The 25,037-nt window shown below is 39.7% G+C and overlaps 1 protein-coding gene across 2 annotated transcripts in view; it reads right to left on the reverse strand.

Moving 5' to 3' along the window:
• The window catches only part of ccdc88c (coiled-coil domain containing 88C), a 55,037-nt gene that overhangs the window by 5,891 nt on the left and 24,109 nt on the right, over positions 1 to 25,037 (reverse strand). The window contains exons 7-29 of one of the 2 annotated variants that reach the window (XM_069160863.1): positions 24,598 to 24,741; positions 22,297 to 22,520; positions 21,722 to 21,803; positions 21,255 to 21,413; positions 20,897 to 21,043; positions 20,405 to 20,555; positions 20,087 to 20,268; positions 19,388 to 19,525; positions 18,993 to 19,277; positions 18,090 to 18,887; positions 16,233 to 16,360; positions 15,931 to 16,072; positions 15,502 to 15,639; positions 15,158 to 15,319; positions 14,699 to 14,976; positions 13,709 to 13,852; positions 13,109 to 13,295; positions 12,791 to 12,936; positions 12,465 to 12,554; positions 9,215 to 9,516; positions 3,705 to 3,788; positions 3,125 to 3,238; positions 2,903 to 3,040 (exon numbers count right to left, since the gene is read on the reverse strand). In XM_069160863.1, the coding sequence (XP_069016964.1) occupies positions 2,903 to 3,040; positions 3,125 to 3,238; positions 3,705 to 3,788; positions 9,215 to 9,516; positions 12,465 to 12,554; positions 12,791 to 12,936; positions 13,109 to 13,295; positions 13,709 to 13,852; positions 14,699 to 14,976; positions 15,158 to 15,319; positions 15,502 to 15,639; positions 15,931 to 16,072; positions 16,233 to 16,360; positions 18,090 to 18,887; positions 18,993 to 19,277; positions 19,388 to 19,525; positions 20,087 to 20,268; positions 20,405 to 20,555; positions 20,897 to 21,043; positions 21,255 to 21,413; positions 21,722 to 21,803; positions 22,297 to 22,520; positions 24,598 to 24,741 (4,363 nt within the window). Of the gene's footprint in view, positions 1 to 2,902; positions 3,041 to 3,124; positions 3,239 to 3,704; positions 3,789 to 5,054; positions 5,671 to 9,214; positions 9,517 to 12,464; positions 12,555 to 12,790; positions 12,937 to 13,108; positions 13,296 to 13,708; positions 13,853 to 14,698; positions 14,977 to 15,157; positions 15,320 to 15,501; positions 15,640 to 15,930; positions 16,073 to 16,232; positions 16,361 to 18,089; positions 18,888 to 18,992; positions 19,278 to 19,387; positions 19,526 to 20,086; positions 20,269 to 20,404; positions 20,556 to 20,896; positions 21,044 to 21,254; positions 21,414 to 21,721; positions 21,804 to 22,296; positions 22,521 to 24,597; positions 24,742 to 25,037 lie in introns of those variants that run through there. The other variant, XM_069160864.1, reaches the window with a different exon arrangement.

Consider the following 25,037-nt stretch of genomic DNA (forward strand, 5'->3'; position numbering starts at 1 on the left):
AAAAAAAAAAAGGCAGTCTTCCAGCAGAGAAGATGATGAGAGGCTCACCACTCTGTGAAAGACTGTGTGGAAAAATAGTACAACAATTTAAGAACAATGTTCCTCAACGTAACATTGTAAAGAATTTGGGGATTTCATCATCTATGGTTCATAATATCATTAAAAGATTCAGAGAATCTGGAGAAATCTCTGTACGCACGGGACAAGGAAGAAAACGATGATCTTGAATTCAAGCTCTTCAAACCCACAGATTCTATCTGCACATGGAATCTGCGGGTTTGAGGAGCTTGAATTCAAGATCATCGTATATCATTACTAAAGTTTTGATAAAAATGTATGCTCAAAAGCATGGAAAATATCCAAAGTGGTGCCAATATCAAAGAATAAAAAGTTCAAGTTTTCTAAATCAAACAGTCAACCTATAATTTTTTTTTCCAATCCTAAGTAAGATGATGGAAAAAAATAGTGTATGAACAAATTCAGATTTATTTTTCCAATAAAAATGTAATCACAAATTTCCAACATGCATACAGAGAGAAGTATTCTACAGCTGGCTCAAATGATTGATGATTGGCTTATTGAAATAGATGACAGGAAAATTATAGGAGTGGTTTTCCTTGATCAATAAGGTCAAAAGCTGCAGAAAAATCATGACTTAATGTTGGAAAAATGTAAATGTTACAGTTTTAGTCAATCTTCACTACTTTGTTTTCTGTCAGTCAAATAACTTTTATCCAAACGGTGTAATTCAATGGAAGTTACTCAGATGTTCAAGGTGTAAAACTGGGAGTGCATCAAGGAAGTTGTTTAGGGCCACTCCTGTACACAATTTTCACCAATAAAGTATTACTACAACCAGTGTAGTAATTGGATCAAAGTATTCTTTATGTTCAAAACCAAAGTTTGATCTCAGTATAAATAATATGTCAATTAAGCAGGTAGAAGAAACCAAACTTTTGGGAGTGATCATGGAACACATGGGACAAGCACATACAGAAATTGGGAACTAAAATGGGAAACACTTTGTCGATAATTAAGAGATGTGCAAGATATTTGACACAACAAACTATTAAAGAAGTAATTGAGGCTTTGGTATTATCTCACTTGAATTATTGTTCAATTGTTCGGTCCAATACTTCACTAGGTAATTTAAGAAAACTGCAAATAAAGCAGCATGTGTAGCTCTTTTGTTGTGGGTTGAGAAGTAACGTTACTAAAATGCATGATTGTCTATCTTGGTTTGAAGTGGGAAATAGATTGCTGTAATTATTGATGGTTTTCATTTGGAACGTCATAACAACAAAGACTCCACTTATTTAATATAAAAAAAAAATTATTTTGTAGTGCAGACACTCTCAAGTATTTAACTCATCACGCTGCTGGACGTTGTTTCACTTTACCAAGATGACATCAGCTCAACGTACATTAATTTACAGAGCAATGCAAGAATGGAATTCCCTTCCAAATTACATTTCACAAAAAAAAATAATATGTATAGTTTAAAAAAAAAAAAAAAAAAATGCTAAAAGAGCACTACCGAATGAAGAAATTTCAGTGACTTTTAAGCATTCTGGGTATATAAGTGTCTTATGGGCATTTACGTTAAATGATGATATTCATTTTAGTTGATTCAATCGGAGCAGGTCTTTGTATTTTCGTCAAATAAAACCTTGCGTCAATTGTTTGTAAAAACAATGTATTATGTTTGGGTATTTTATAAGTTGTATAAAGCGTATTGTCACTGTAAATTACGAAGACCCCAGGAAGAGTAGCTGGTGCTATGCAAAAGCTAATGGGGATCTAAATAAAGAAACAAAACAAAACCTATGATCTTTGGGTCCTCAGGCAGCACTGCATTAAAAACAGACAATTCTGTCATGGAAATCATAGTCTGGGATAAGGAAAAGTTAAAAAAAAAAAAAAAAAAAAAAAAAAAAAAAAAAAAAAAAAAAACATTGTCTGTGAACACAGTTCATTGCTGCATCCACAAAAAATACCATACAAAGAAGAAATGGGCCCGAGCCCATTTAAGATGGACTGAGGCGAAGTGGAAAACAGTCCTGTGGTCTTAAAAATCTAAATTTGAGATTCTTTTTGGAAATCGTGGACTCTGTATCTTCCACGCTAAAGAGAAGAGGGACCATGCAGCTTGTTATCAGCGCTCAGGTCAAAAGCCAGTATCCTTGATGGTATAGAGATGCATTAGTGCATGGCATGGGTAGCTTGCACAACTGGGAGGGAACAATTAATGCTGAATGATATATACAGGTTTTGGAGCAGCAAATGGTGCCATCCAGACAATGTCTCTTTTAAGGGAAGGCCTTGCTTATTTCAGCAAAACAAGGCCAAACCACATTCTGCATGTATTTTAACTGCATAGCGCTCTAGAGTTCGGGTGCTAAATTGGCTTGCCTGCAATCCAGACCTGTCACCCATTAAAATAAAATGTGCACATCATGAAATGAAACATACAACAAAGGAGACCCTAGACTGTTCAGCTGCTGAAATCCTATATCAGGCAAGAATGGGACAACATTTCACTTCCAAAACTCCAGCAACTCCTCTCCTCAGTTCACCAAATGTTTACAGAGTGTTGTTAAAAGAAGAGGTGATGCAACCCACTGGTAAACATGCCCCTGTCCCAACTTTTTTGAGACGTGTTGCTGGTATTTTAAAATGAGCATATATCTTTCATAAAACAATTACATTTCTCAGTTTGAACAATTTATGTGATTTTTGGTCCATTTGCAACTAAATATGGGTTGATAGGATTTGCAAATCACTTCATTCAGTTTTTATTTACATTTTACACATTGTCCCAACTTTTTTGGCAATGGTGTTGTACAAATATACGGCTAAATATTTATTTTAAACAGGGATAACTGTTAAAATATTTCTGTACCTCTGCAATTGACAGGTGAGCTGGAGCTGGAGGTGTTGTGGCTGAAGTCTGCTGACCCTGGGCGACCTCCCGTGTTGCCATGAGGACCAAACATGGAGTCAGAGGTGTTGTGGCGAGAGTCTTCATCAAATAACAGACCTGAAATTAATTTTTCAAATCACTCTCATAAATACACACACTACTGCTGACTTCTAAGTTAGGTCTTATCAATAATTGGCCTACCTTTGGGTCTGCGACTGGGGCCTTGTCCCACTCTGGAGTTGGAGTTATTAGTTAAGCCCAGTGAGGATGAATGATTGCTTGGAGTTGAGCTTAAATGGGTCTTTTGGGTATGACCTGGGATTAAAAAACACAACATTTCATTCAAGTTATATAGAAAAGTTACACTCTTTATCATTTCTGCATCCTTGTCAGTTGTGATAAAAAAATATTTTACATTAACTTCCTCAAAATTTGAAAGAATTAAGGTACTTGTCAAAACCAGGACCAGTTTTTGGACAGGACTGATGTTGCTTAATTCTCTGCCCTTTCCTTTCCACTATCTTGATTTTATTTTCATTTTGCAGCTAGTGACGAAACCAAAAAATGCAATGTGCTGGTTCCCGGTTAATAATTTCACACCCAATCTAAGCAAGTGCTACACAAAATAACACTTAATAGGCTGCCATATTGTTCGTTAGAAATAAATGTAATTTATGTGAAAATGATGGGACATCTTACACTTAATTACCTCTTTCTATTTCTCCTGTTTTGAGTGATATTTTATATTAGTATTGTTATCAATCATTGATAAATAGATTACCTTGTCCATCTTCTCCATTGACATTTTCACTACTGCCCCCTGGAGTACTGTTATGATAAACACCTCGGCCTCTGTCAGTCAATCCTGTGGACCAATCAAAAGGTTGTGAGGAAATGTATTTATAGAATGACCATGAGGCATACACAAAGCAAGCACATTGTTGCCAGAGTGCATAATCAAATTCACTGCAGTTATGGGAATAGCTATCAGTGTAGCATGAAAGCAAAGCAGAACTTTAAGCATCCACTCATTGGTTCAGGTACACTGCAACCTACACACTATAGTGTGCATGTGTATTGGTTTGTTGTATTAAAATTCATACATTTTATGACTAGCTTCCATCCAAATGTGCTCAAATATTTCATTTACTTATCAATATCAAAGAAAGGGGGTTACTGACATCTGTAAGGGAAATTTCTAACTCTGTGTCATTGAGTCATCTACAGACAAAACTAATAAAAAGGTGTGAACGTGGATCCACCCGATAAAAATCTAGTTTCAGTGACGCCAAAACCTGACATGTACCAATACCGAAACATTATTAAACATTAACGGTTTTCACAAGCATAGGTGCATTTGCATTTTGGTGCAGTGCAAGAGGCTTTTCACCACAACTTGTGACGAGTTGCTATTTTTATGGCTCAACATGGAGCCAGCTCCTATTTGAGTTTTTAAATCAGTGTTACACAGAATGAGGGCTGTAGACATAAATTTCTTTGGTAAAGGATTACTTTGAGGTCACTATGGAGAGTAGGGATGATGACACAGCTTTAAACAGTTTCAATGTACATTAAAGACCTGTAAAGCAGGGTTTGGAAACATGAGCAAATATATAAGAACCTATCTTTTGAGGACATCAATATTATATCTGCATGAGTAAATCACAAGCAGGAAACAACATACAACGTCCTGTTAATATACTATGTATTTACTTAAAAATGTTCAAGTTCATCTGTGACATGCTAAAATACAACCTAACAATACCTCTACCTTTTGCTTTAATTTGCTGACATTAGCACCATAAGGAAGGGTAAGGAGTTATTGCAGCAGACAGACAAATTTGACAAAGAAGGGTGACAAGGAGTATGGTTGCTGTGGTGACGTGTCACTGCTGAATGAAGCTTTGTGAAGCAAACCAATCTATCTTAAAGCACAGCTTGCGAACTGACTAAAATGAGATCTGCTCTTAATCCAGCGATCAAGTCTTGTTGACAAGACACCAGTTAGATTAAAAACATTCAGGAAAGTGACAGCGCGCACAAACACACGCACGCGCGCGCGCACACACACACACACACACACACACACACACACACACACACACACACACATATCATTCAAAACACACGACTCCTCAAGGACATGCAGAAATGTGAAGGCAAGCCGGGTTTGCTTGGAAGCAGGAGCATGTACACAAACTCTTCACACACACACACACACACACACACACACACACACACACACACACACACACACACACACACACACACACACATACATACATAAACCATGTCTACACACACTACTTACTAGTAATACTGGCCGGCAACATGGGCCCATTGTGTCTGCTGAGCAATGTTGATTGTTTTAGTGTTTCTGAAGAGCATGCAGGTATGATGTGTGTATTTTTTGTGTGGAAAGCTAAATGTCACAATGATGAGTGTTGATTGGGTTGACAGTGAGAGTGATAATGATAATGATGATGATGATGATGATGATGATGATGTGTATGGTTACAAATAATGATGAGGAGGAAATTAGAAAACTCCATTGGTTGAGATAGGCTGGCTAGAGATGACGTCGGCTGTGATGTCAGTGGAAGACCAAAATCGCAGTCGTCTGGTGAAAGAGAGGGAGGGGCGGTGGGGCGGGGAGGAGGGGGAGGAGGAGGAGGAGCAGGAGGAGGAAAGGAGCTTGTCTTGACTTTTACTGCGGAGAAAATGGAAGCGTTTTGGAGCAGGAGCAACTGAGAGGGGGAGAAATGGAAAGAGATAGAAGGGAGAGATGGAGAGATGTAGAGAATATGAAACAATGAGTAAATTAAACACTTGGTTAAGAAGTTATTAATTACGTGATTGTCAGAATGTGAAACAATAAATAACATGCAAGACCATTGCAACCCATTGGAATAAAACAAGGAAACAGGATTCCATTGTTAAATGAAGCATTGGACTCAGAGCTGACCTCAACTCACACTGAATTTAAACAGAAGCATCAGAAATGACAAATAAAAACTGAAGGCATAACTCTAATCTATGTCAAACAAGACATACTGTATATACTTGTACAGTGGAGCAGTTGCGAGGATGCATTGTTTATGTTTCAACTTATCTCCTTAAATTTTGTAGTTGAGTATGGCAACTTTAACCTCAAAGCTTTTAAAAACGACTTGTTGAACTATGAGTGAATTGAGCTCAGCTTCATTAACACAATTCAGTTTAAGAGAAAAGGGACAGAAAACCCACAGACCTAAAATTATAAAAAGAGTTAAGACTGCATGCAATGATGAAAGGTACGAAACGGGTAGTTTCGGTGAAATGTAGTTCTCACGACCTGTGTTTTGTACAATATTTCTGTTGTAAAAAGAAATATTTACCCGTAACTCCTTGTCACGTATTGAATTAGAAGTGCCCCATTATAACGCATTTGAAAGCATTTTTACATGACTGACAAACAGGAAACTGTCGCAGTTACATTTGAACTATAGAGGGTTTGCCTTTTTAGAGGAGTGTTTAATCTGAGAACATTTGAGGCAACAAAAAAAAAAATTGGTTGGGAAACACTGATACAGCTGATAGAGCTGATACAAAGAAACAAAACAAAAACAAAAGTTGCTCCACAGGAAAAATGTGTGAGTTTCAGTTATTAAGCAAAAACTACAATTACAATTACATTAATATTTACCAAGGGACTTGTCTTAATCCATCCAACAGATGTAATGAACAGAGGGGACAAAGTCATGTTATCCTGCTTTGACTGCATTCTCAAACACTTATTTGCAGACTACAATCAGCAAAAAACACAAATTTTGAAGAAGGGGCCCTATTTTCATCTGCCTAGGTGCAGTGCAGGCACGCCGGGAGTGCAAGTAGGTGAGGCCAGCTTGTCTGGTACTTTAGTGAATACAAATGTAGGCGCAACTCTGGCGCAGCGCGACGAAGGGGTAATGTAGGGGGAATAGATTATTCAATAGTTGTGTCACAGACACCATCATGGGCAAAAAAAAAAAATCAGTTCCACTCCAATTCCCTTTAAATCAGCTGTGGTGTCGCGTATTATCAGTTTCTAATGGCTGACAAAGGAACAGACCGCCGGAACCACCGTCCGAACTTTACGCAGGAAGAAACTGACATACTTGCCCGGGAGGTTGAGGCTCATAATCACTGAATTTACGCTACTACGAGTCGGCCTCCAAAGGGTGATGATGTTAAATCGGCTTGGGAAGAGGTATCTAATATTCTAAATGCCTCTTTCCCTCAGGTTATGTGAACCTCTGCTCATTGTAGGACGCAGTTCAATGAAATAAGACGAAGGGCCAAAAGAAAACCTGCGTCTCGTAGACACCAAACACTGGCATTAGTTGAATGTCACAGTAAACAAAGAACACTCATTCCATTTGGAGAAACCAGGTGCTGGAACATTGTTGAGGAGTGAGCATAAGTAAATTACGCACATTTAAAAGTTCCCGGCGCTTTTAGTGTGCCTGACTTACTTTCCAATGAATGAATGAATGAATGAATTAAATGGCCTAAGCTTTCACATGTAAATGACGCAGGGCTGGCTAGATTACTAAACCAGATGAGTAGGTGAAACGGCTTTTGAATCTTTATGTGTAACTTTACTGCAATTCATTTGTAGTTAACCAGAGTGCCTTTTTTTTTTAGTTTATGGCTGGGATTGGCTACTGCGTCATGACACGTGCCAACTGCCTGATTCACATCCACTTCAGTAGAGTAAAAAAAAAAATTAAAAAAAAAAATCTTGTTTTAATTATTAATCTTCGTAGGATTAGATACGTAGAACATTCACCAAGCCTTTCTTTGGCATTTTGTGCTGTTTATGTGCGCTCTTTGCCACTGAAGTTAACCGTCAGCTGCGCTGCACTTTAGACGTGGTTTAAACTGGTGGAGGTCGAAGGCGCTATTTCGCCTCAAAATGAACACCAAAAATGCGCTGCACCGGCACATCTTTACTGACACACCCCCTCTTGCGCGGTTCCGGCCATCTCTGCCCAGCCTGGTTCACATTGATCCACAAAATCTGCAACTCGGCACAAGCGCTAAAAAGACCAAAAACTCACACACCAATGTGCCTGGATCTGCACTGTGTTGCGCTTGCGCCGCGCCGGGTACAGAAATAGGGCCCTAGATGTCTGTCAATGCAAAGCGAAAACACCAATCTACGACGACTTCCTGTTGCCCTTTCAGATTGCTCATAGATATGGGAAAAGCCTGCCAGCAGTCAGTTCTTCTTCAACCGTCCTCAATGACTGTTTGTCCCAAACTAAAAATGTGACATCTAGTCATCACTAGATGCCAGAAAGGACTAATTGAATGTTTGTTGTTCCTTTGTTTTGTTTTGCAGAAAGTCTATTGTGAAATTATCTTAATTTTGGCATATTTTGAGCAGTCTTACATAATTGTGAATCAATAACAAAACCGTTCTCTCTCAAAAGGCTGAAATACCCTTCCAGTTTTGAATACTGCCACTCTTGTCACAGGAGTACTATAAGGTCACGCAACTCCTGTGCACTGCTCTTCTGTTGCCACTATATCTAGGGATACATGTACATTGATATTTTGTTGCAAAGACCATCACAGTAAGAAATCTTGTAAAACATAAATGGGTTGGTCATTGTTTGTCTTTTTTGTTTTCCTGAAATGAATGATAACATAAGTATGTGTGAATTAACTTTTAACTGTTTGAATTGTACATTATTTCCTTTCGGTTATTCCCTTAAAACATAAAAAAAAAAAAAAGGGTCAAAACAAAATGTAGAAACTTTAAGTTAACATAACTTAAAGAATTGACAAATGCCTGAAAAAATTAAATATTTAAGAAATACATCTGAAGGGTTCCTTATTTTACACCAAAACAAAGAGCTGCTTTAAAACATTCAGTGATACATCTACATGCTGTTAATGTCTCTACTGTGATAGCAGTATCCTGTTAAAACAAACACAGTGCATGTTAATAGATTTGAAAAACAGCGGGGTTATATCGTGGTCACCAGTGCCCTCTCATCAAAATCTGTTTGTCATCTTTTTGGATCAAAAACATCAATCAAACTATATTAGATGTATGTTACGTATTTGTATTTGGTAATAATATACTTCCCCTCTATCATAGCCCAACAAAACAAGACTAGAGACAATATTAATTCTGAATGAGCCCTCAGGGTAAAAAGTCCTGGAATGAAAAGGACTCATCTGCTGACATCTACTGGTAATAATGATCTATGAAGAGGGTTTTCTTTGTGTTTAAGTATGACACCGTAGTAGTGTGTTTACCTCGGTTGATGGGTGTCAGTGCTGGACTCTGCGGCCCCGCGGTGGGGCTGGTGATATGGTTGCTAGGGCTGCTGTGTGCGTAGCTGACATCTTTTAAGTCACCACCAGTCCGTTGGGATAAGGGCGGCGGCTCAGGGGGGAGGAGGGAGGGTGTTGCAGGTAGGGGGATGTCCGGGGCACTCTTTGTTCGCTCTCTCTCTTTGCCCGCTTCCTTGTCTTGGTTGCCCCCTCTCTCCCTGCTGCTCTCCTTTCGGGGTTTAATCAGTTTGACTAAAGCTTTGGCTCCAGACCACTGACTCCTCCTGACAACATAAAACAACATCTTTACATGTCATACTGCATATTGAATGTGAGACTGGTTATATTGAAAACATTTTCTCATCATAATATTATTGATATCAGCTGATACATGTTATCAACCCAGGTCCAGAGTTCTGATGTGCTCAAAGATTCTCTTAAACTTTGAGGCTTATTTTAAGGGGAACAACAAGTGCAGGGCAGGTATTGGACACAGACTACTGAATGTGTGGGCTACCATGTGTATGTGCAACAGCACCAGGTGCAAAAGGGCTGGCTAGGGTGAATACAGATCAGAGGGTGTGGTGATTATTAAATACACAGCCGGTGACATTGCTGGTTTTATGGATCTGAAACAGTTGAGCCAGTCACCGTGAAGAAGGACAACATGTGAGCAAATATGCACCACAGGCAGTTGGTGTAAATATTCATTTTTATACTGATGATGAATAAATGATCGAAAATGTTGACGAAGCCATTAACATGATGGATCAATTCAGTGCTATTTCAGTTTTAATTCCACCGCATCACATATCATTAAATGGACAAATTGAATAAAACACTAAACACCACTTGCTAAAAATACATTTTGAAAGGAGGCAATCCAGGATTAAATGAGCCACTGTAATCCGACGTCTCCCGCATAAACAACTGATTACTGAGATTTAACTGAGCAGTGTGGTGAGCGCAGAACTGTGTTTGGTTACTTTGGTGTTATTTACGTGTGATTTAGGTAAACATAGTGGACAGTGAAGTGTAATGCCATTTCAGAGGCTACAAATTCATCAACATGCGTGTCCTGTTCTATTCTGGTGGCTGCGGAGATTTTTTAAAGAACAGGAGAAGAAACCTTCCTTCACTGGACATTAAATGAAGAAGCAGGATTCTTGCATTATGTACAGATAAATGCAGCCCGTTTCCAATGGTGTTCCTGCTTTAACCAATTTAAATATGAATTTCAGATGCAGATTAAAATGCATCTACAGATTAGGCAGTGATGTATTGAATTGTTTATTTACATTGTATCATTGCTGCGCATTTTTTATCTCATTTGATTTTGTTGATAAAAGAGTAACACAAATTGTGTAAACCCATATTTAATTGAAAATAGAATAAAGATCTACGTTGAAAGTGAGAAACTGGATTGTTTCATTTCATTTAGATTTTGATGGCAGCCACAGGGGGCACAAAAAAGACTGGAAAAACACCAACGGTGGAACACCTCACAACTAATTAGGTTAATTGGCAACAGATCAGTAACATGACTGGGTGTAAAAAGAGCATCCCGCAGAGGCGGAGTCTCTCAGCATTGAAAAGGGGGAGGGGTTTACCACTCTGAAAGACTGAGTCGGCAAATAGTGCAACAATTTAACAGTAATGTTCCTCAACATATGCAGGTTAAAACTCAACCCAGCAAAGACGAAACCACATATAAACATGATACCAAAAAAAACATTGCCGCCTTTATCTGGGCTCATTAAAGATGGCAAAGTCAAACACTGTCCTGTGGTCTGACAAATTCTACATTTTTTTTATTCTATTTGGAAATCATGGGTGCCGCATTCTCCGGGCTAAAGAGGAGAGGGACCATCAAGCTTGCTAATAGCACATAGCACAAAAGCCAGCATCCTTAATGGTGTCGGGGTGCATTAGTGTACAAGACGTGGGAGGCTTGCACATCTGGAAAAGGCACCATTAATGCTGAACAATATATACACGTTTCGGAGCGATCTACAATGCCATCCGGAAAACATCCTTTTCAGGGAAGGCTTTGCGTATTTCAGCAAGACAATGCCAAACCACATTCTGCGTGTATTACAACAGCAATAGAGTCCGTAGCAGAAGAGCCCAGGTGGTAAACTGTTTTGAACTGCAGTCCAAACCCGTCACCCATTGAAAATATTTGGCATATAATAAAATGAAAGATATGACAAAAGGAGATCCTGAACTGTTGAGAAGCTGAACTCCCATATCAGGCAAGAACGGGATATTTCACTTTCAAATCTCAATCAACTGGTCTCCTCAGTTCCCAAACGCTTGCAGAATGTTGGTAAATAAAATTCCAAATGAGCACATAGTTTACAAAAAATGTCAACATTTCATACGATTTCTTTGTTCGATTTAAAATTTCATATGGGTTTACGCGATTTGCAAATCGTCACAAGGTGATCAATATGAAAATATATCTTAATAAAGGAAGAACTACATTAAAAAAAAAAAAGTCTCGAGTCCTGTCAGTATAAGTCTTTTAGTTTTGGGAGGTTTGTTGCATGCAGGAAGTATTACACATTTGTTAATTACATTCAGCAGCTCAAACTCCTACTTTTTGGCTTTACATATCAACAGTAAAAACACAAAAGCAACAGCAGTCTTTGTGTTTGTGTCTGTTGGTTTGTCTGTAGGTTGCAAAGCCGAAAGAAGTAAATAGTAATATGTCTGTTGCTGCCCGTTTCGATGGACGCGTCAAATTGCTGACATTTGCGACTTTTAAGTGCTTGCATTCGGAGTGCTACATTGCATGTCAGCTGGCAACTGACCTTTTGATACCAATATAAAAGCATCTACTGTGTTTAGTGCTGCAGTATGCTGTATTTCTGTGATGCGAGTGGCTGTTTGTGTGACAAGCTTCGTTCCATCACCCTTGTGGCAGTAATTTCTCATTCTCATATGTTGTGCTACAGAATTCAATCCTCATTTTCCAACCCCAAAAAGCTATTCTCCATCTTCTCCAACCTCCTTGACCCCACCCAGTAGTTTGGCTTTCTTGAAGAAATTGTATTTTCTTGATTCCTGTTGTTCTGGGTTTTGTACCCTCATGGTTGAAATGCACTTATTGTAAGTCGCTTTGGATAAAAGCGTCAGCTAAATGAAATGTAATGTAATGTAATGTAAAATGTACCACGCGTATTGGTTCTATCATGACCTCTGATTCTAGAAAAAAAGGAATGATTACTTTTTAGGTGTGGGGTCATAGAACTTGTACTGGTCCATGATCTTCTCCTCTAGTTTCTCTTTTTGACGACGAAGAGCATTCAGCTTGTCACTAATTGAAAAGAGTGACAGTGAGAAAGAAAGAGACAAAAAAAGACAAATTTACAGTACTGTTCTATCTTTCTGAAGCCTTTTTGTTTAAGCAGTCTCAATATGTGTATATATATTTCTATTTTCTGACAACATTCATAGACAATTGTGTCCACTCTATAGTTCTACGTGGTTTAAATTATACAACTACAAGTGTTAAGAATAGCTGCATGTGTTGCGTGCGTTGAGTGTCGTTACATGTAAAGTTTCTGCTCCTGGTGATACAGCTCTTTGCTCTCCATGCTCCTCTCCAGCAGGGTGTGATTCTGCTGACTCAGCAGGTTGATCTGACTGAGGAGGTGGTGGTTCTCCTCCTCCAGGTTACCTTTCAGTCGACTCAACAGCTGAGCACGCAAAATCCAACGCAGACAGGTAGAAACAAGTAACAAAGAGATGGTAATGCGGACTTGTTCTCCAGAGGAAAAGCTGAAGAGTTTTAAACACTTCAGTGCAGCATGAAATATTCATCAGTCGATTAGTCCTTCTGCCTCTTGGTGAAATAAAAGGCCTACTTACCTCACAGTGGTTGTCGAGTTTGGCCAAGGAGAGATCCAGACCCTGGTGTTGCTCCATGAGTGTGTCGTATCGTGTCATCCATTGACTTACTTCCAGCTGGGCAGAGCTGAATGAACTTTTCAGGTCATTCATGCGCTGCTGGAGCCCCTCATGTTGCTCTGTCTGCTGTGACTGGCTCTCTGCCAATCTAAAGGTGCAAACAGAACAAGTCAGAAGGAATGGAACAACTACTTCGCCAATATGAGAAATGTCAAGTGATCGATCAACTCGGGTAGATTCAAAACTTGCAGATAACTGTGCCCATCCTCTTCTGAGGTGATTTGGACTAAGATTCGTTTGCCACATGTTCTAACAAGCCATAATGCAAGATCAGACTACTTAATACTACGGCTCTTTGATGTATATTGCGTCACTGGAGTGACCACAGAGTCGTACTGAGACGCATGCCAGGCTGCACACTGATCTCTGACTTGGACTTAGTAGTTGACCCTTGCAGAGTTATTCCGCATTAATACGGCACTTTGTGTCTACTGCAAAAATTTGACTTCTTCACAAAACAAACAATCTTTTTGCAAATGTGTTGCAGTGTAACTAAAGTACCTGTCCACTTCTGTTTTTAGCTGGAGATTCTCTTGCTGTAGGAGCCGATTCTTCTGGATCTCTTGGTTTAGTTCCTCCTTTTCTTTCTGACCAAGCCCCTCCTGTTCCTCCCATTTCTCCTTATGCTGCAGCAACGTACAATACCTGCAGACACACAGAGAGACAGGCACATAGAGCAGAGGGCTTTTTTTTTTTTTTTTTTACTTGATAGCATCTGTAAATAGCCTTACGGCCATGTTTGTCTGCAATGTTCACATAAATGTTTGACAACAGGCAGCTGAGTATGACCTCGACTTTTTTTTAGTTGTAGTAGGCACAGACTGCACATCTATCCATGTACAAATATAGAACAAAGGAAGCAGGATTGCTTCAGTATTATTTTTCTTAGAATAAGAGCATCAGCTGAACCTCTAAAATGTGAGGTAACCTTCAGTCACATATTTCAGTAATAAGTATGTTGGTTAATCGGTTATTGATGATGTGTCAACATAGACGGTCAGTACAAGGAGATCATCAAACTGTTAAATGTTAGTAAAAGCTGTTCTTTGGCTAGTTAAACATTGACAGTCCTGTATTCACTGTGGATGTAAACAAATTTAGTTACCTTATGTTAATAAACAATGGGAAATGTACAAAGATAGTGGGGGTTTATTCTCTGTGTAAAATGCACACGAAACAAGATGAAAGAACATCCTTGTTGCTGATCAATAATACTGAGGCCCTGTGTGTAAAACACAATGTGAATACAATCCAGGAATAATCAACAAGCTAAAGCTTGACTTGGAGCTGAGAACACTGTATACATGTGTGTGTGTGTGTGTGTTTAGGTTTCCTGTGACTCCATGCATTTGTTTTTATACTGTCCAAAGCTTTAGTGAAGGTCAGTTGTGAGGCACGGAGTCGCAATGAATGTGGTTACCCTAAAGTCCGTCCTTTTAAGACCTTCTAATGCACGGTTAGCACCCGCGTGTTTGTATGCTGTTCACTTACTTGCTGTGCAGCGTCCTGTGTTCACCCTCTATCGCCCTCTGCTTGCCTTTCAGTGCAGCATGCTGACTGATCAGCTGTTCATACTCATGAGCTTGCCTCTCGTGAACACTCAGGAGGCGTTCGTGATCGTTGAGCACGCTCTCTCTGCCTCGCCACGCCTCCTCTCGCTGCCGCTGCCATGACTCCACCTCTGTCTCCAAGGCACTGACTTGGCCCTGCAGCACCGCATTTTGGGCCATGAGAGATGCACTCTGAGATGACAGTGTGGAGTTCTCCACCTGAGATACAGGGAAATCTGTTAGAACACAATGTTAAAAAAAAAAACCCCACAACTTTCTCAGTATTATATACTGTATTTTTAAATGCTGTTATTCCCTTTTAGTTATTAAAAAAAAAAAAAAAAAAAAAAAAAAGAAACCAAATTTCGAACAAGTTTGTTAATGACTGACTGGACAGTACCTGTAGTTTTGCTGTCTGTGTATGTAAGGCTGAATTCTGTTCCTGCAGGGTGGTGGTGTGTCGCTGTTGTGTGGCCATCTGGCTGTTGAGAGAAGTGTTTTGGTTCTCCAGCTGTTTTAGCTGCTCCTTCAACAGACTGCTTTCTGTCTGCAGGGAAGAATTCTGAGAGAAAATAATGACACCATAACTATTCGGTCTCATTGTTATACATATTAATATGTTAAGTGAGGATAAATATTCTAACAATATAAGTAAAACGTATGAAGCAGATAATTCGAAAAATAGATGATATGGTGTGAGATGCGCTTTGAGAGTGTTTATTCAGGAGTAAGAATAAATCTTACATTCTTCTCTACATCAATGAGATGATCTTTGATTCGAAGCAGTTCGGCAGTGGCACCCCGCTCGCTCCCTGAGTGCTGCTGGGAGTTGTGGTTTTCTTCTTCTTGTTGCTGACGCAGGGCAGACACTGTCTGACGAACCTACGGTGGTAAAAAACAACACAAAAACAATCACATCTAACAACAATACAGTTTGAAGTAATAAATGAATGTAATACTGTGTAATTTTTGTGAATGAAACACTTGGTTCTACATAAAGCGTTGACCTTGTAATGTCATTTCGCTTGTTTTGCAGGGCTATGGTTTATATATGCACGTGTCTATGTTGTACTCACAAATTGTTGTACACCTTTAACATCACAGACGCACCAGCACGGTCAGGAAAGTGAGTGCTTAAAGAATTTTCTCAGAAGGTTGCATGCGTGTCCTTACATTGGCCAGCTCGGTTCGAAGAGTAGCGTTGAGTCCGTTGCTCTCGTGTAGTTTCTTTTCCAGACTGGAGATTTTCTCCTCCTTTATCTTCATAGTCTGTTGGACAGTTTCCTCCAGCCGAGACTCCAGCAGCCTGTACCTGCTGGCATACAAACACACACAATAAAAAAAAAAAGAAATCTGTTAATCAGTTACCCATTGAAGATTGATTTAAAAAAAAAAAAAATTTATACACAAAATATTTGATCTCTAACCAGTAGCCCAAGGACATGACCAAAACACCCGCTCTTAGAGAAAACTACCTGTCCTCCAGTGTGTGCTCTTGCTGGAGTAGTTTTTCTCTGTTCAGTCCAATTTTCTCCAGTTCTTCATTGAGTCTCTCCAACTCAACATTCTGTTGCTGGACACTCAGCTTCTCTGACACCAATTCCTACACACACACACACACACAAAAAAAAAATAATGACACACAGCTAGGAAACCCTGAAAAGAAATCTAAATCTCCAGACAGATGACAGAATGTCAGGGTTAGCACAATGCAGAGCGATGCATATTTTACCACAGGCACTCAGAGAACGCACATCACAGTTTGTGCAGAGCACATATCAAGGTCCTGTCAAATATTTGGGGAACAGAACAAAAACGCAGGGAGCCAGATCTGGTGAGTTGTGGGGGGGGGGGGGGGGGGGCTTATGTCATGTTGGAGAACCGTTGGGCCAGGTTCAACTCGAGTTCAGGTCTTTAGCATTTAGAATGTTTTCCCTCAGAACATCGCAGCTGAAATCAGTGTTGACAGTCCTACCCAGGGGCGATAAATTCATGATGCACAACCCCACAAATGTCAAAGAAAACCCACTTAGTTGCAGCCCCGGAACTAATGTGCCTTTTTCTTTTAACAACACTCCGTAAACGTCTGGGAACTGAGGATACCGGTCGCTGGAGTTTTGAAAGTGAAATGTTGTCCCATTCCTGTTTTATTTCAGATTTTGGCTGCTCAACAGTTTAGAGTCTCTTTTGCCGTTTCTTTTTTCCATTTCATGATACGCCAAATGTTTTCAATGGATGACAAGTCTGCACTGCAGGCAGGGCAGTTTAGCACCCGAACTCTATTTATCCCAGAGAACGCAGCGCCGATGATTTCCAAAAGTAATTTGAAATTTGGATTCTTTAGACCACAGGACAGTTTTCCACATCTTAAACGAGTTTCAGCCAAGAGAAGGCGACGGCCTTTTTGCATCAGGTCTATACATGGTTTTGTCTTTGCATAGTAGAGTTTTAACCTGCATTTGTGGATGCAGCGACGTGTTGTGTTCACGAACAATGGTTTTCGGAAGTGTTCCTGAGCCCATGCACCTGAGGGCCTAAAGATCACGACCATATAATATTGATTTTCAGCCGCCTCCCTTGTGTACAGAGATTTCTACGGATTTTTTGAATCTTCTTCATTATATTATGTAACGTAGCAAATGAAATTCCTAAATTCTACCCTGAGCAACCTTATTCTTAATTGTTGCACTATTTGCCCACAGTCTTTCATATAGTCGTGAATCCCTCCCCATTTTCACTGCTGAGAGAATCTGCCACTTTGAGATGCTTTTTTTTTTTATAATCAATCATATACTGACCTGTTGTCAGTTAATGTAGTTAGTTGTGAGATATTTAACCAGGTGTTTTGTTTTAGCTTTTGATTTTTGTTTCCCCTCTCTCACCTTTTTTAAAAAAGTGTTGCTGGCATCAAATTCAAAATAAGCATATATTTTTCATCAAGCAATAAATATTTTCACTTTCAACATTTGATAAGGTTGTCTTTCTTAAATGTGGGTTTACATGATTTGCAAATCATCACATTGTTTTTATTTACATTTTACGCAGCATCCCAACTTTTTTGGAACACGGGGTTGTAAGTCAACACGGAGAAGTCCATTAACTGTTCAGACAAAATAGAAATATTAACATTAAAATTCCATAACATCTGGACAAACTCCAACTGCCGATGTAGCTACAATTAAAGGCCTCAGAACAGCTAATAAACAGACTTAATGCTGAAAATGTTTTGACAAATACTGTTCTGGTTATCCGTGTGAAACCCTTAACCCAAGCATTGATTCAGTTCTTCCTCTTCTAGAGACCTGTTGTGTGACAAGTTTTATTCGTCTCACCTCTCTCAGTGTAGCCAAAGTCCTCTTGTCAATAGTTGCTTGTTTTTGAAGCTCTTTGTACTCCCGCTCTAACTCCTTCGCTTTGATTGCCGTCTCCTTTAACCTATCCACTTCCTTCGTCAGAGCTGCACCTTCCTTCATCACTGTAGTCAATCGCCTGGTTTTCTCCTCGAGCGCCGTCTCTTTCCCCTCCAGCACTGTTCTGATCCTCCAGCTCTCCTTCTCCAGGTACTTCCTGTCCTTCTCTGACTGCTCCAGGTCCAGCTGGAGCTTCTTTCTCTCCTCATCTCCCGCCTCCCTTCTTCTCCGCTCCTCCTTCAGCTCCTCTACTTCCCTTTTCAATTCCTCCTCTCTGCTTTGTGTCTCCAGTCTCTTTCTTTCTACCTCTGTTCTCTCCTCTTTGACGTTCTCTATTTCCACCTCTAAGCGATGCTTCTCCTGGTTCACACCTCCCAAGTTCAACTCGAGTCTCTCTGCTTTCTTCTTCTCGCCCTGTGTCTCCTCACTGGCCTCATCCAGCCTTCTCCGCAGCTCCTGTGTCTCTCTCTGTGCCTCCTTCATCTCCTCCTGCAGGGTGGCCAGGCGAGCGGAAGAGGAGCGGAAATTTTCCAGGGAGCACCGAAGGTCCAGGTTTTCCTTTGACAGCAAGCTGTTTTCTCCCTCCTGCTTCATCAGTCTCTGCAGCTCCCGCTGAGCCTCCTCTGCCTCTCGCTTCAGTCTGTACACTTCCTGCTCCAAGAAGGACACTTGCTTCTCTTGAGCCTCTGACCGTTCGCTGCATGCACGCAGCGATGCTACCTGAAAGCAACACGGGAACAAGTATATACATTAATAGACTGAATTAATTACTGCAGCGATCGCATTCATTTTAAATGAAGAGAGATCATAGCGCAACATTGTTACCTCTCTGCTCAGAGCGTCCCTGCTCCTCTCCAGCCGAGCAGCCTCTCTCTCCGCCTCCTCACACCGCCCCGCTCTGTCCCTCAGCCTCTCTGCCTCCTCACTGGCTACTTTGAGTTGAGTTTCCAAGCTGGCCAATCTGGACCCTGTGTCAGTGATGCTCTGGTGCAGTAAGCGGTTCTTTGCTTCCACCTCACGGACCCTCGCCTCGCTGTTAGACTGCGCGCGGTCTTGAAGGGACGCCACTGCATTAGACAAGTGCTGCCTGTCACTCTCCAATTCTGAGATCTGATTGGACAGACGAGTAGAACAAGGGTGTCACCAAAAGAGGCACTCTGATCTCTTTTATAACTAACGTCAAAACAACATGTGACCAACTGCAAGTGTGTGTTAACTACCTGTCGATCCTTCTGTGCCCTCAGAGTATGCATTTCTCTCTCCAAACTCTGTTTTTCCTTTAGTAATTCCTCTCCCAGAGACTCCATGTCCTGATTGGTCAGTCTTTCCTGTTCCAATAATCCCTGGAGACGCTCGAACTAACAAACACATCAGAAAAAACAAAGTAGTAATTAGTAACTATGTAGTTGAGAAATTTTAAATGTGTTCTGTTGCTTAACAATTAAAAAAATCATTAGGAAAGTGATTGTAACTAACTATTTATAAGATTTGTCCGCATTGTCTCCACACTGTAGAAATCATGCTGTATGACTGGTTGTTTTGATGTTAACTGGACGTCATTTCAAATAGCTAAAACTGGACACTTGAATACATGCCAGTGGTTTCTGTTTGATCTTTATGTAACTTTAGCGTCTTTACAACAATCGCAAGTTACTTGCGGTCGTAAATTCTTAGTTGATTTGCAGTAAAATAAGTTAGCAAGTCATTGGTTCTAATTAGTGACGTGCAATGATTAACCAGGTGTCAATTTACACCGAAAGCTTTTTTCTATCTATTATTTAGGCAACATATATTCTTGTCTTACACAGTGTCTATTTTTTTTTTAATCACACAACTACAGAGGGTCATCACTGTAAGAAATAATAATAATAATAATAATAATAATAAAAAATGTATAGTGGCCCATGCAGATCTCCCACCTTGTTGCTGAGACTCTGGTTCTCCCTATCCACCTCCTGGGTGTGAAGCTGCTGCTCCTGTAGGAGGTGGTTGTCTTCTTTCAGTCTCTCTATAGAGGCCTGCAGCTCCCGGTTCTCCTTCTCCAGCTTCAGCACCCGGCTGGAAACGCACTCATTCAGCTCATGGACCAATGACTTACGAGCTGCGGCAAAGAAAAGTATTTCAGTTAAAAAAAATAAAAATAAAAATAATGTAGATGATAACATTTCTACAAACGCAAACAGAATATGTAAAAAAAAAATAAAAAAAAAAAAAAAATAGGAAAGTGGGAGTCTTACTCTCTGTGTTAGTGTTGTCATTGTTCTTGGCCAGCTGTTCCAACTCCCAGCCCAGATGAGCCGACTCATTCATGCTCTGTTTCTGTCCGATCTCCAGCAGCATGTTCTCCTCCACCAGCTCCTCCAGCCTACGACGTTCATTATCCCTCTCCTGCACAACACGTACACGTGCACGCAAAAGCATAAGATGAGCAAACTTAACAGAAACGTGCAAGTACTTTCAAAGTTTAATACCAGCATTTTTTTTTAACCAAGAGTGATAATAGGCAATATTTTGTCCTAATGTGTAATGTTAAAATAGTCCAGGAAAAAAAAAATACATTTGGGACACACCAAGACATAATTCAAATTTTGGACATTCTTTCCTTTAAGTGGACGAGCATTTAAAATTAACTTTATATGACATTATAACTCCATACATTGTTTATGTATATTGTATATTAAACAAATATTGCACGTCTGACTATAACAAATAGAGGTAAAGTGTAATACCATTTCCAGGTCATGTATTTTAGCTCTAAGTAACAAATTGTCTTTCTCCATTGTGTGCAGCTTATCACAGCGCCCCCTGGAGGCTGTCAGCTGCTCCTCCAACAACACTTTTGTTTCCAGCAGAGTCAGGTTGTCCTCGCGAAGCTCCTGAATGACCACACACACACACACACACACACACACACACACACGCACACACACACACACACAATGAGAGGACTGCAACAGGAAAATAAACTTCTGCCAGTACAGGAAATGAAGCAGGTCACTCATAATGTCTACAATGTAGCATTTCTATTGGTGCCATAGTTTGATTATTCAGTGTATAATGACGTGTCGTGTGAAACTCCTGTTGTACCTCCACTCTGGTCTTGTAGAAGTGTACATCATTGAGTTTCTCTTTAAATCTGGTCAGTTCAGTCTCCAGTCGATCGACCCGAGCGGCTCTTTCCCTTAGTGAGTCCACCTCGTCCCGGTACACTCGGATCGAACGAGCCTCACAAGACAGTGACTGGTTCTGTTCACACACACACACACACACACACACACACACACACACACACACACACACACACACACACACACACACACACACACACAAAAGAGACTAATTTTAAACTGCTCAGGAAGCTAAACTCGTACTTTTTAATTTCAGGATTTGGTAAAGGTATAAAGAGAGGGGAATTCTTTAGAATGCTGACAAAGTCATGTGCTGTATCACAAAAGCATTAGACAAAAAAAAACATACAGCCTGGCCTGCTTTCATTCTTTTTTTTTTTTTTCATCAGACAGATTTGAATCTATTCTTTATGAACACATCCTCACCTCTTGTTTCAGTCTCTGTAACTCCTGATCCAGACGCTGCCCTTCATGTTTTGAATCCATCAGCTGCTCTGTCTTCTCCTCTCTACACACACACACACACACACACACACACACACACACACACACACACACACACACACAGCGTCAAAAAAAATAATACTGATTCTGTAATCAGTCTTACTGTAAATCTTTTGTTATATTTGATTAAAGAATCTAAACAGTGTGTTCGGCAGAATGACTTTCAGTAGCTGAGAGTAAATTGGGAGTGTCTAGTTATTCTCCATATAGATGGACCCACTGTGTGATTACACTGTAGATTTAATTGCACTAGACAGCATAATAGGCTATGTTGGCTTTATAATGACTTTCAGACTGAACCACATTGCCACAGTGTTACTCACAGAAAAATAGTTGTAAAAACTGTTTCAATGGTAGATAAATCTTTTTAGTGTGACTAAAGCAGTAGTTTATTACACAGTACTTTATTTGATCTTAATTTTGGAACGTTAGAGCAGTTCTGGGACCATCATTTGTTCTGATTATTCTTTTTAATTTTTTTTTATAAAAACACTCACAGTTCTTGTCTATATCTTCGGAGTTTGGCTTTGGTATCAGCAAGTTCCACAGACAGATGCTGCCTCTCCTCTTTGGTCAGCCCAGACACAGTCACATCCGATCCACTGTTATTCCCTCCGGAGCTCTGCCCGTGCTCTGGGTTGCTTAAACCCAGGTTCCTGCGGCCTTCTTGAGGCTGCTGACTGGATAGATAGTCCCTCTCCTGGGTGAGATCCACAATCACCTGGAAAGCATGTTAAACATTTTCCTTATATAATTGTATATTTTATGTTTGTCTGAATGTAAAATCCTCTGAAATAGCATTGTACTATTGGACACGACAAATCTGTACTTTAGATAATTAAACATACAGTGCCCCAAAAAAGAAAACTGAGGACAACCCTTTGCAATATCTCAACTGTATCATTTCCAATAAATGGGCCGTTATCATCACATAAGTTAAAGTCTTGGAGATTCGATCTGATGTATCATTAAAAACAAACAGGTTAGATAAACTACACTGAAAATACAGGCGTTAAAGTACAACTTCAATGGAACGAAAATCTGTTTACATTGCTGCAATGGTCACAGGTGCATGCGGTTTTAAGCCTAACTGCAAGAACAAGGTTAAACAAGAACCTGTGAACAACACAGATTTCTTAATAGTGGTCTGCTCAGTATCTAATTTAACCTGGTAAAAAACCACAAGCTCATCAGTGATACAGAACATAAGCCAAAACACAGTTTCAGCAGTGGTTAAGGGTGTTGAAAGAGACATACTACATACTTTAAGAGAGACAACGTCTTTCCACAAAAAATGGTTCCAAGTGTAAAGCCTGACCACAAGGATTATTATGAAAACAAACATAAGGACACTGCATATCAACGTCAAGGCAGCATCCAAGAAGACAACCATGGTCACAATAGGGCATAAAACTGGAAGATTCAACTTTGATAAAAAAAAAAAAAAACACGAGACATGAATGCAAGTTTGTAAACCCAAATACTGTCTAAAACAAAAGTTACTCCAAAAGCTTGGCAGGAATCGAATTTTGCAACGTGAAAATTCCAACACTGCAACAATCACGTCGGCGATTTGAAAGAAGAAATAATTGAAAACGATGAACTTGCCAAGTATGTCCAATGACATAAATCCAACAGAAAACCTTTACAGTATTTTGAAATAAAAGATCAGTTGAAATGTGTGAAGAAGAGCACAACCACATACAGATGCCACTTGGTATGTTTTTTTCGGTACGGTTTGTGTTATTAATCGCTGCACTTAAAGTCTGGTTTTGCATTGTTTAAACAAGGTAAGAACATCTGGTTTTGTTCGCTAGATCAGTTTGGCATATCAACACACAGCTAATTTAACATATGAACACTGTCAGTAAGGTCAGTCCACTTAGTTACCATTATAAACCATCTCTACATAGCCAATGTTAGCATTAAGAGCTATTTGTATTACAAGACGGGACGGGCAGGGGTTAGCTGGTTAGCATGCTCAACTCAGTAGACATCTGGGCAACACAATGTCAAAAAAAAAATAGCGCACAAAACGCACCTTTCAAATTGAATTAGACAAAGTAGTTGACTTGATTATTCTTGGGGCTTTGGGTAAAAACAAATTAAACTACCTTCCAATTAGTAGATAGTAATTATTCAACGTTTTAGTGTTTTCTGACCAGGGGTGTTTGTTGCATTCTGTATGTCGGTCTTTTTCAGTGCATCGTTTCCATTATACAAGAGGAAGACAATAATGACTGTTTTTTTTATTTTTAATAGAATTTTTGCAAATTACATTGTAAGAGTATATCATATTCTTAAAATTAATACTACAGAAGCTCTTTGGATTGCTTTATGTCTCACAATGATCTCCATTACAAAAGTTGTAAAGTTAAAAAAAAAGACCTCATTGAAACACGTACCAAATGGCACACCAAAATCATATCATCTTCTCTATATGAAGTACCTGTGGCATAACTATGGATTGTTCTTGAGTATTTATGCTTTTTTAATTTTTTTTATTAAAATGGCATGCATGCTACATACCTGACATTAATTTTAATTTATTAGCTTTAAGTGTGAATGAGTTACAGCAATTTCTGGAAAATCTGTGTTCCCTCATTAAAAAGACAATTTATAGAATCAGATCATCTACTTCATATGAGGGTCTGTTGTGTAAGTTAGAATTTTTTTGCATTGTTCTTGAGTTTGATGTGCAGAAAGAACGTGAGCAAGGACATATTATGTGCCCGGTGGCAAGACATGAAAGTGCCAATATCAGTCTGGCAGAGGTTGCTGTGTTTGTGTCTCTGTACCTCGCTCGCTTTGTCTCGCTGTTCAATGAGTTGCTGTAGGGACGAGGCCATGTTACGGGACAGGGGTTGCAGCTCTTCATGGGCGAGCTCAGTTCCTTCCTCCAGCCAGGACAGGTCAAGAACATTCAGCTGGTTGTGGGTCACCTGCAACAAAACAGGCACACACACACGAAATATTGCAAATTACTGCATAAGTTAGGTTGTGTATAGTAGTAGAGGCCCTTCCTCTTTGCCTAAAGTAGGATGACCATATAAGGGGGTAATCAAATAGTTCCGAGTTGGTTTTGGTTGCACGTGGTGCAAAGAACCACGATGTGCACAAAGGAGGTAAGCTATGATCTTAATGAGTAAGTATTCCAAGCTTTGCTTCATCTACGTGAGCACCTGTTTAACAGGTTTTTGTAACTGCAAATCAAAATCAAATCGCAAAACAAATTCTG

This window comes from Embiotoca jacksoni, unplaced genomic scaffold (assembly GCF_022577435.1).
Source record: "Embiotoca jacksoni isolate LCO1_2020_lvr unplaced genomic scaffold, fEmbJac1.0.p SCAF_27, whole genome shotgun sequence".
In the NCBI taxonomy this organism is placed as follows: Eukaryota; Metazoa; Chordata; class Actinopteri; family Embiotocidae; genus Embiotoca; species Embiotoca jacksoni.